At 38.1% G+C, this 12,543-nt stretch overlaps 1 protein-coding gene across 2 annotated transcripts in view; it reads right to left on the bottom strand.

The window, feature by feature from the left end:
- RSBN1L (round spermatid basic protein 1 like) overlaps nt 1–12,543 on the bottom strand; it is a 54,009-nt gene that overhangs the window by 20,755 nt on the left and 20,711 nt on the right. Inside the window, exons 3-4 of one of the 2 annotated variants that reach the window (XM_077179129.1) lie at nt 3,810–4,070; nt 3,427–3,491 (exon numbers count right to left, since the gene is read on the bottom strand). In XM_077179129.1, coding sequence (XP_077035244.1) covers nt 3,427–3,491; nt 3,810–4,070 — 326 coding nt within the window. Of the gene's footprint in view, nt 1–3,426; nt 4,071–12,543 lie in introns of both variants that reach the window. The other variant, XM_054632396.2, reaches the window with a different exon arrangement.

Genomic DNA, 12,543 nt, shown 5'->3' with positions numbered 1-12,543 from the left:
CCTCCAATGCAAGACAGTAAAATCAATGCGCTCAGCATTGTTAAACATCAGCTGTGAGCTTTGGGGTTTCAGCATAGCAATAAAAACTTACACTTGCCCAGCACAAGGAAAAAAATTAAAAGTTCAAAATATTAACATTTGTCTCAACAGCACTAAATAGCTTAAGTGAAGTGATGTAAGCTGCAAGTAGGTGGCAAAAGCTGATTATTTACGTTCTTGAAAATCCTCCTAAGAACCTGATGAGATCCATGGCTATCGGGTAACTGATGCAGCTGTTGCCATCTACACAAATACAGAGCCCAGGCAAGATGGAGCTACAAGACAATTTTTCACCACCTGAAGGACTGACTTCATGGCTACAAGGATATCCAGACTAATTTCATTTTGCCCAGTTACAGAAACTGTCTGACTAAGCCTTGCAGTGAGTCAGTGAGTTCAGAAAGAGCTGTTACACTAATGCAAAAAAATTTTAAGGAGTACTCAGGCATAGGCCCAAGCTGGATGATGAAAAACTCCCCATTTCCTCTCCCTGCAAAATTTAAAAGCTAACTCTCATTAGAAAGAGCCGGTTCCAAATTCCTCTCTGCTGCAAGTATTCTCACAAATCTGTGTCCCTTATCTTCTAACAAGTCAAATTACATTACTCCTATCTGACATAGGTGTATTGGGAAGCAACCTGAAAGGAGTTAGTTTTCAACTCAACAATTGTGAAAACTAAGTAAATTACTTGAGTGATGCAGACTTTCCAGGTAAACTTAGGAGGACCCCAATTTGACCTCAGCAACAGAATTTACTGTGCAATCAGACTCTTGTCACAGAATTTGATGACTTAGAAATATGCATTACTTAAAACCAAAAAATCACAAACCCACATCTGTCACAAAACAGGAGGTGGAAAATTGAGTAGTAACAAAAGGATCAACTTGAAAAACAAAAATTGATAAAACACTCTATAACACTTTCCATTTCAGGCTTGGCTCAACCTTCATTCTCCTTTTTATAACACTTTTCTTGATCTTTTTAAATACTTACATTTGTCAGATTGATTACATGTGCTACATGTAATCTGAGAAACCACCAAAGAACCTCTTGTACCAAAGTGAGCTTCATTTCAATGTTTTAGTTAAAATTACCAAAGGAATACTCAAGTTTCTTAAAGCTGATGACGTCCAAGACACATACTCAAAGCAGATTTGATAAAATCAACTTCCTACTTAGACCTCAGAAAACAAATCCTTCCTCAACTAAGGCTGTACAACAGCTGCCCAGGACAAGGAACACCACAGCACAAAGCTGGGGAAATGTAGGAACAGAAAACCAAATATATTTAAAGTTTCATCAAAATATACTGCAACAAGATATTAGAATTCCTTTAAGAGATTCACAAAGAACTTAGACAGGATAATGTTCTCAGTCTGCACAAAATGTAACATGTCAAAAAAGAGAATACAAAGCTAACAAAACACTTTAACTGTAGCAGACCACATAAAAAAACCAAAATAAACAGCCAAAGTAAAACAGAAATAAGAAAACCATAAGGAAGATTAGAATCAATAACTAGGCAACCAAGATACTGACTTAAATATTCCAGGAAACAAGAATGCTGCACAGAAGACAAAGTCTGATGTTTGCCTGTACCCGTTATTTTACACCCTCTACCCCTTAGTTAGCAAAACTACGAGGAGCCAAGCCTTTTCTATCAAGCAACCAAACTGAGAAGTGATAAAATGCCATGAAAACTAAGGAAAAAAATGAGGGAACACAAAGGAAAAGAAGATACCAGAACTAAACCTCCAGCCAAGTAAAATACAGCTTAGACCAAGGAGCTGAGCAGCTGAATGCTGTAATAACACAGTTCAGCTTCTTTCATCTACCACAGCCTCTCTCTGTTCCTCCTTACTTACACAAAAATGGGGAATTAGGATTTCAACCCCAAAGAACATAGGACTGGTTTAACTAAAGATGTTGATGTTACCATTGTAATAACAATTTAATCTATCCTTCTAGTAAAATAATTCTTTGATAAGTCACAACAAGAAAATTTGGGCTTTTGTTAACTATTTCTTTAGGGCAGGCACTAGCACAAAGCTATGCCTGTGTTAATGCAACCCAAGAGAAACAGCTGGATTTAAGGAACATACTTACAAGGACAAATCCAGCTTTCCTTATCTAAAATGGCCAAAGAGCAGCTCTGGAGAGCTGCCCATTATGTGTTCTGTGATTTTTATTATTAGTGTTTCAGTTTACATACTCAAGAGAAACAGTGACTGTAGTCCACACCATATTCATATTCCATGGCAGTAGATATTTTCTCAGCCAGCACTGCAAATGTTCTCTTGCAGCAACATTTTAGTTCTGCATATCCTTGTGCATAACACACCTGAAATTTGTCAACACATGCAGGTGTTCTATGCAAATGTCTATGCAGCCAAAGGGAAAAAATAGGCACGGTTTTCATGAAAGAGATGACAGTGTAACTTACACTTGAACTGTAATCGTCTCAAAAGTGAAGATTAAATAGTTTAAAGCTGATCCATACAACATCTAAGTTCACAAACATGAGAGTTGAAAGGGTAATTGTGAGATAAAGTTGATATAAATAACAGGACTGAGTTTCTGCATGAATTGTTTCATAATCACTGTAGGGGCTTTTTGCAATATCCTCATCACCAAGGTAAAAATTGGGCAGATTTTTTTTCCTAAAAACCAGTGTTATAAATTATTTCTGTGCAACAGAAAAGTATTTTCTACAGCAAGTTAATAAGCACAGAGGTGATGCTTAATCAGCAGCTGTTGTTAAGAGAGTATACAGTCATTTCTTTCAAAAAAATTTGAAATAAAAGAATATTCAAAAGCTGCCAGTCATTCTACCATTTAAATGAAGAGCTTTCCAGAGAATCCAGCCAAGTGAGGAGAAATGCAAAGGGATAAGGACCAAATCCACAGCCACAATAACCCCAAGTTCTTCTTTGAGGATGGATTTAAAAAACCCAAACTACAAATGCAGCTAATATAACCTTGCTCTATGCAGGTTTTTATGTATAACACTGTATTAAGGCATTTCAGTTTTATGACAATACAGACATACTACTGTTCAGAAACCAGAAAGCCACAGCTAAACCATTTTAACCCTCCAAAACTCATGGTAAATCTTCAGCTACAGAAACAAATCCAAAGAAACCTACACACACAAGCATGCAAACACTTGCCCTCCCACCAAAATCCAACCTGATGTCTCAGTTAACAATTTTATGTCTCTTCTCATCTTCAATAATGCAGAACTGACTTATTAAAGAAATCCCTTGTTTCTAGTCTTCTGTGTCATCCACATAGCAGAGCTAATAGCAACTACTCTAAAAATAAACCCGTTCACAGTTGTTTGAAACCATTATATGACTTTAGAAAGTAAAATGCATAACCTCTTACCTGAGCATGAAAATTTGACATAGTCGTTGTCTCTATATCTTTCTTTCCCAAAATCTCCATTTTCACTGGTGAATTGGGAAAATTAAACGAAAAGTAGTCTAAAAAGTCAGGTAAATAAGTAGCTGCCCCATGAACAATACCCATTACATAGTAAGCTGCACAGTTTTCATTTTCACTAAAAACCAGACCCACAAACTCTTCTGCAAATCTCTCCATCTCCACAGGAGACAAGTGGGAGAGTTCATTACTGTAGGCATGGATAACTGATGCACCTCCGTTAGGCTGGTGCTCAATATGAATCAGCTGTTTGAACTCCAATGTGTCCAACCTTTTGAGTTTATTTTGAACCCGTGGCTCCTTTAACGAGACAAATGGAAACTCACTGTTCTCTGGTATCTTGGACTCACAGTCCTTCTTGGGATCCATATTTTTCCCATTGAAATCCTTAAGATGATCATCTATGATGCCTTTGGCTTCCTGATCCTCCATGTCAGAAACCAATCCTGAGCAGATGGTCTGAATAGATTTGCTGTACATTTTTGGACGCTTCCTCTTCTCATTCTCTTTATGTTTCTTTTTCTTTTTCTTCTTAACTTTTTTAATCTGCAGCTCTTCTGCATTGGTTTTTGGTTTCTCCTTCCCACCTGTTGAGAGTTCAAAAAAAGATCTCTTAAGGAAATTTTTATCCAAAATATATATTTAAAGATCGGGATTCAAAGTCACCAAAACCCTCACCACGGCACACAAAGGCCAGAGACCAAAAGCAAGGGTCACAATGTGTATGTTACCAAAAGTGAGCAGGGTAAGAGACACCTGCCATGTGCAATTGATAAATAAGCTGAGACAAAAAGGGAAAGACATCACAATAACCCAAGTTTCCCAAGGCTGCTTTCATGATGAGTTGCAGTCCATCATTGCCTTTAGCTGGTCACAGCAGTTGCTGTCCCATGAAGTCCAGAGACATCACAGGACAGCTGTCCAGACAAGGAGCCTACAAACCATCCATGGATATCAACAGCAGCAGCAAACTGCCCACGAGATGCCACGGCCAGAACTGACCTTGTCTGATGGGCTTCTTCACATGGCCACTCTTTCACAACTAGGTAAACTTTGTTGAAGAACATGAGGGTTCTTCTAAAAACTCATCCCATACATATTATAACATAAATAAAATTAAAAGACGCATTAAAGAAAATGCTTACAAAAAAGAAACTAGCTTCAAGTTCTCTTAATATACAAGCTGACATGAAAACAAACTGTCCTAAATGTCCAAAATGTCCTAAAGGCAGAAATTAGTCATTTGGGGATAGCACATTCAAGTGATTCCCAAGGTAAATGTTCTCACTTGTTTTAAAAACTGAGGGTTTTTTTTGCAAGTAATAGAAGTGGTAGCCAAAAAACCTCTAGCACTACACTGCACTAAGATCAAGCGGTCAAAATGATTTAGCACATCGTAAAGTAAAGTTAGTGGGTATGTTTCAGCACAAAATTATACTCACACCAGCAATTCAAAACCAGCATGTTCAAACACAGAAGCTTTTAAGTTTAAAAATTGTGTATTTCACTGCAAGACTAAGTAATATGAAATCTGCAACAGTTAAGTTAGCCAGATTCTATTACAATGTTGCAGTAGATTGTTTTCAGCTTGCCATCCTGCATCCAAGTAACTGAACAAGAGTCCTTTAAGAAAAAAAACAACTGAGACCACAACCGTTGGTGTATGGAATCACAGATTGCTGCTGATGATTAAGAGGTTGGACATGGAAGATGCAGATACTGGAAAGGAGAACAAGCAATTGAGACGCTCACGTCTGAGTCTCCTGATGTTTGTGATAGCAGCTAAATACTTCTGGGATTCTTGAAGTGGAGGCAGATTTAGTTATCTCCCTGGATACTGTTTTGTCACAGAGAGGAGAATGAGAAGTGCCCTGAGGTCACCTCATTTCTTATTTAGTCCAAACAAGGAAATGGATTCTAGGATTTCTTAACCTAATCTACACAGTTAATAACTACAAAGACTCCCTTCACTCAGAATCAGATTGAACACAGCACACTCTCTGAACACAATTTCACTTTTAGCTAAGTTCAACTGCCAAAAGTTCAACTGCCAGTATCTTCATGGAAGTCTGTCCTTTCTTAGGCTAAATTTAATGTAAACCCAGCACCAAACCTCAGCAACAGGACTGCTTCATCTGGTAGATGCAATATTCACCACTTCTTTGTTAATATCCTCTTTCTGTCAGAGTCTTTAAGTCCAGTGGGCATGAAAAGACCAGGAAGAGCAGCAACAGGTGTTCAGCAACCAAGTACCTCAACCTCAGAGGAATCCTGAAAACGGTTCATTCAGGGTGCCAGGGTCCTTGTGTGTAATGTGATACCAATCAAAAATCACCTACTGCTACATTCTGGGTATCGTATTGGGGTCATTATGGCACCAGCTCCAGGCAGTGGGAAATAAAGAAATGGTTTATGACAGGGGGAAGTTACATACTGCAGGCTTTGAAATCTCAATACAAATCTCAAAATACAGACTCAGACATTTTTTGCCCTCCTCCTGACTGCAGGAATACACAACTGCAAAAAAGCATCGGGGTATATGGGTATTGCAAACTCTTAATAATGCTTTAATGTAGCATTTTAAAATTGTTTCACTCTAAAGATGAAATTTTTTTGCTATGCTGATGGATATCACAAAGAAGTCAATCATTCTGCAGATATTATATTAGTTTGAGTATACAAACTATGGAATTATAGCAGCAAATGCTGCAGTAAGGTGATGCAGGGGGAAGCAGGAGTTACCTGCCAACCCACTTCACTTGCTTTTAAATGGAGATCAGATTTTTGTTGAAACTAGTCACTCATATCTGGGACATTATATATGGCAGAAAAGGATGGAAATTTGTATTTAGTGGGGTTCAATCAGAGAAATATAAATGGCAACAAACTTCAAAGCAAGAAGCTATTTGCTGCAGTGAGAGCCAAATTGCTCTCTCCCACTTGAACATGTTTGTTATCAGCAAAGAAAATCCTAAGACAAACAAAGATCAGCATCTCTATGTTCTTGCTGAGCATCCAGCTATTAAATTATATTGTACCATTACTAGCTGAAATGTAAAGTGCTTATATAATACATGGGTATGCATTTGTATCTGTGCAAAACAACAAAAACTACTGACTTCCATTCCTAAAGTACAAGAAGGAAGATTATCTGATTTCCCCTTTCAACCCATACCATCTCCTGTAGTATCTGTTGGCAGTTTCTTTAATCCCTCACTTAATGTATTTCAAGGATGCAGCTATGCAATAAAATTTTAAAAAACTAACCAAACAACAATTCCACTATTAAACAATAAATCAGGCTTCCTTAGAGAGGTGGTCAATGCCCCGAGGCAGGCAGTGTTTAAGAGGCATTTGGACAATGCCCTTAACAACAGGTTAAACTCTTGGTCAGCCCTGAGGTGGTCAGGCAGTTGAACTGGATGGTCACTGTAGGCCCCTTCCAACTGAAATAATTGATTTTCTCTAATCATCAGCGAGCAGCACTCAGAAGAGCACAGCCATGGTCTTGAAAGCAGTGGTGCCTTTAGGACAGAAACAACATCGATGGAATGTAAATCAGTCTCAAATTATGCAAAGTTCTTGTGAGCATAGCCAAAAAGGGTTTGTCTTCAAACCCAGTTGTAAAAGTACTTCTTATTTAGCTTGGTATACGTCTATGGAAGCACTTAAAACTTTAGAAGGAATTACACTAATACATTTTTTAATGAAGAACATTCATCATTCCCTCTGTTTCCACACTATCTCTATGAAACCTTCCAAAGAGATAAAAGTTTTTAACCAGAGGGTTAAAATTATTCCTTTTTGGGCATAGAGAAAAATTTTCCTCTCAGCTTTAATACATTGATTTTAATACAGACTGGTTTTACTTCTGAACACAAGATAAAAGGGTTATGCCATTTACATATATATCAATTTTTACAATTTATCATTGCACACTTTCTCAAATTACACCAAGTTCCAAAATGATGCACACAATTTGGAACAAAATGAAAATTTGCCCATAGACCCTCATTTCTGTGTGCAACTCTTCCACAGAACTTTTTGGATCTCTCTATTTAAGAAGGATGGAACTGAGATCAGTTTTAATTCTGAAACACTTGGAAAGCAAGAGAGCAACAATCACTGAAAGAACAAAAGGCTGTGTAACAAAAAAAACCAACCGAAGATCTATGATGGAAGGTAGCAGGGCCCCCTGAACTGCTACTTGCAACTAAAAGAGAGAAAAATGCTAAGTGTCTATCCTTGGGAGACAAAACATCAATCCAGTCTTCCATGCCTGAACTACTGATCCCACAGATGCAGAAAAAAGCCTTAAAACACAGAAATCAGAAGATAAAGAAGATTCCAAATGGGCTTTTTTCAAAACATTACTAGAATTAAACACTTTGAAAGAAATTGCATACCATCAAGAGTAAAACTTAGATCTCTAAAACCACTTCAAGCAGGAATTAGGTAACACAACTTCAAAAACTGCTTAGTTGTTTTGAGCCTTTTTAAAATTCACACGAGCTTTTGCTACTGCATACACAAGTTCTGTCAAAAACTCCACTTCCCCACAAGCAGCAAATGACATACATACAGAAAATTACTTGTATAGATACTTCATACACCCCACATTGCAAAGAAAAAAAAATTTAAAATCAAATTGTATATTGGAAGACTGAAACAATGTGGCACCCTTAATTATTCAGCTTTCAAATGGATATGACACAGCTGAGCAATGTGTAAGCTCACTGCCAGAGGATCCAACCCCCACTCTCCTCTGCCACTGCTCCTGGCACAGGGTCCTGCAGCACTGCTGCTCATCAGCTGCACAGCAACTCAATGGCTCAGCAGAACGCTGCTCACTCTGCTGCTGCATCAGTGAACTGGCTCCGGTCAGACAGCAACTAAAGCACTCGGGCCACTGAGAGAAGGACACAGGGGGTACCAGCAGGGTTCTCCTCCTCAGGGCAGCAAACCACCCTGTCTGCTCAGCTACACCTTCTCCATCCACCCCAGCACTGAACAAAGCTGAATTTTTACAGGTTAAAAAAGTCCCACCACCTCACCCAACAGCACATTTATGAGAAGGATCAGTTTCCTAGGAAACCTTAATAGAAATTTTTGTAACCTGAACACTTGGAACTTTTAAATTTAACAAAGAAGTTATAAAATTTACCTTTTAAAGGTAGCATTTTAGTTCATTTATCTGTAATACAGGTCAGACTACAATTTCCTCCATCCATCCTCTTACAATGAGTGTGGGTGGTGCTTGGTCTCCACACTGCTTTGACACCTGCATTACCCAGATTTAGAATATTTATGTTCAACTATTCTAGTGTACAGACAGTTCTCCTGAGGAATACAAATACAAAATGAAAAACTGATTTCTAGAAGTAAATAGTACTTCTCAGTAAAGCTTGAATAGAATGTGACAGATAGAGAAGGAAGCACATTTCTAGCCTAAGGCTTCTGCTCTGATGAATTTCAAAGATCCACTATGAAGTAGATGTTTAAAGCTGCTCAGAAGCTGCAAATAGTTAAGAGCAAAAAGAGTTAGCTTGCTGGAATACTGGAATTGCTATCAGCAATGTTCAATAAATAATTTCTTCTTTTTTGTCTTCTGTATTAGCTGTAGAGAGGAGCAGAAATACTCATTCAGTCACTTCTCTGCTGCATATATCAAAGTACTTTAAAGTAAAATGAGCTGCCTCTTCCAAAACCAGTAACACTGCTTTGACACTTCACTAATGGACACCAAAAAAGAAAAGCAGCTTTCCACATCTCTCTAGGGCAGTAATCAAGCTGCTCCAGACAGGAAGAACTTCATGAAAACATAAATAAGCAATCCAAAAGTTTAAATAAAGATCCCAACACAAGGGTGAGATATCCAACCTACTTTGTTTTAAGTCAGATTTGGGAACAGCAGTGCAGTACTTGATGCAAGCTAACTGGATTCACCTCTCACTGCTGAGGCACACACTGGCAACCCAAAACTTTCAAGACAGGTGTTTCAGAGAGTCTTCACCAGCACACACACTACAGGTGTGTACATAGGTACATATACATACGACTCTTGGAATCATATTTCACACATTTTGAGATGTATGGCATGTTTGTCTCTATGTGTCCTGAGATCCATTTAGACACAACAGGCACTGAACCTATAAACACAAAGCTTTTTCCACCACATGGTTTGGAAACACAAGACAGAAGTTAACAATTTTCAGTCGTATTGAAAACATTTCATTGAATGTAACTCACTGCCCTAGGACCCCAAGAATGAGAAATAACAGGGACAGGGGGTGAAAAACTCTCAGCATTCACATTTACAGGAACTTTCCCCTCTGACCTGTTGTTAAAAAGTAGACTGAGTTCACACTTTACTGGACTATAAAAAAAGCAAAGAACAGCTTCTGCTCTTATTTGGCTTAGCAGTATCTGCACAAGGATAGAGCTACAAAATTTGCACTGTATCAATTAAGAAATCAGAAGAATATTATGTTCATTCATGCACACACTCAGCAGTATCAGAACTAATGCTAAGTAACTTTTAGCCATCTTCTAGGCACCAAACCTTACGTACCATAAATAGAAAAATAATTCTCACATGCACACATCTATAGGACTGGTAGATCTTTCAAGTTAACTCAGCACGCCTTATTTTTTATGGTGCCATAATATACCTGTCACTGTTAGTGACAGGGGACTTACTACACTAAGGATTGACATTCAAAACTGTTCAAATTTTCTGCAAATAAGCCAATGCTCTGTTATTACAAGATGACACATACTTGTAATTAAAACTGATGCTAGACAGCCTAATATCTGGTTTATCTAATTACAGACACCTTCCAAATGTAAGTTTTTGCAAGAAGTCAGACATTACCTGAAATTTATTTTATGTTGTGTTTTGTCCGTTTGTTGTGCTTGATCATTTGATCTGAAATTTTAAATAAGCAGATACCATGAAGTCAAATACTTTATTCAGTTGTTTCAACCAGACCAGGTGTTTCTCAACTTCAAGGTCACAGCCAGAATTATTAGAGGGGGACTTAAGACATGTCAAAACAAAAGCCAAAAATTAGTAACACTTAACTCTTTATTTCCCACAGTTTTCTAGCTGACAGCTAAGTAGCAGGAAGGCACAAACATTTCTAACAGCAGCCAGTAATTTAAATTAGTTTTCACTTCCTTACTTTAGGAGAGCCTAGCCACCAAAATTTAACATTTTCATTTTGATGTACCAGAAGTCTTTGCTTCAAGCTCCAGATCCCCAGCTCCAGCAGAAAGCTTTCCAGCACAGCTCTCCCTCCAGTTGCCACTTGCTCCATCTCATTTGACATCTTGTGTTTTACCCTCTAGTCATATATTTTATTGGTAAAAGTTGGTAAGTTGGTGCATAAGGACTGTGAAGCAAACTCAGTATAAGACAAATCAGTGTGGTGGACTGTGTGCCCTGCACTCTTACCTCAGTCTTACTCATTCCCTCAACTAAAGTGCACTGCATACAAATACTTGAACATTTCCCCTAAAGATACATGAAGACTCATGTCTCATGTTCAATATACTGATTTTATAATTACTCATGTAAAAAACCCATCTATAAAAAATTTTAAAGGGTCATAAAAATGTACAATTAAATGTCAATTCTTTCAGAAGAATAAGTTTAAGTCTTTAGAAAACAATTTGGATTTACGTATGTTCTTACCAGCAAATAAAATGTTCATTTTCCGTTCTTTCCTGAATTTTGGCATTCAATAAAGCAAGGCATTTAATCTTGCAGAAACACATACTAAGAATTTCTCCTACTGCAATTTTAGCAGTTTCTGTGCTCAGATATAAATAATCAGGAAAACAAGACTGATTTTTTTCTAAAATGAAAAACAGAAATGGGACTGTTTACAAATAAGCCTATTAATCATCCTCCTTTTTGCAGAACCTCCAGTAACTTTGTCACATCACACTGGTGCAAATATTTTGCATTAAATGCTCAATATCTAGACAGTAGCTCTTTACAATGCAGATTCTTCTTAAAAGTAAATTTAAATCACTTAGAGTTTCTGAATTTTTAACAATATGCATGTGCCAAGTAGCTTTTGTCTGAAAACTGAGCTCTTCCTTCCACACAGCAGACAGAGACACTGAGGCAATTCTACAGCCTTATCTACAGAGAATACATCTTTTAAGTGCAAAAGGATGACAAAAAAAACCTTTTCATTCCAGGTTTATAAAAAAAGCCATCAGGCTCTCTGAAAGAGCCTCATTTCCTTTAGCAGCCTCAAGCACAGTAGAGAAACCCTTTTTAAGAATCTCCCTCCTCCAACATGGGCAAGTTTTATCACTGCTTTCAACAAAACGCCAACCCAAGTTTAGGCAGATGAACAGCTCACAACCCAGAGCCTCCAAGTATAAATAAACTCTGCCACATTCAGCTTAGAGCACCAAAATTAGGCTTATGCACCAGCTCTCCCTCAAAAGGCATCAGTCCCTCAGTACTGACCTCTTCTAGAACTCGTCACCTCTGACCTTGCACAGCCAGTGGAGCTGTCTGAAGTCACGTAGGCTGTTACCTCCACCCCCCCCCCCAGCCAAAGGCAGTCACAAACATATGGTCAGAGCAGTATTTTACAACAAGATATAGATATAATACCTAGAAGAAGGAAATAAGCTGTCTTTAGGCACTGTACTCTTGGTCTCTAAACACAAACACACTAAAAATAGAAAAAACAACCACAAAAGCAAAAGCCTGAAGAAATGGAGAGCAGACTCGTTTCAAAGCCCACACAGAAAATCCTGAGCTCAAAACAATAGGGCTTGAAGTTTAACTTTTGTTACACAGGAAGAAGACACTCTTAAATAAAGAGTTAGTAATTGAAAAGGTCACAGAGACACTGACCACTGGTATATACAAGAAGCTGCATCATAAAGCACTTCTGCCTCTGCTCTCTTGCCCAGGATGTAAAGTTAGATCAGCAGGACAGCTCAGGAAATGTCATACAAACCTCACAGCACATACAAGCACATTCAGTCAGATTTGGAGGCCCACAGAAGACACCAAGCTGCTGTTCTGAA

The sequence above is a fragment of the Agelaius phoeniceus genome, chromosome 5 (assembly GCF_051311805.1).
Source record: "Agelaius phoeniceus isolate bAgePho1 chromosome 5, bAgePho1.hap1, whole genome shotgun sequence".
Classification (NCBI taxonomy): domain Eukaryota; kingdom Metazoa; phylum Chordata; class Aves; order Passeriformes; family Icteridae; genus Agelaius; species Agelaius phoeniceus.
This window is presented reverse-complemented; position numbering and strand designations above follow the sequence as displayed.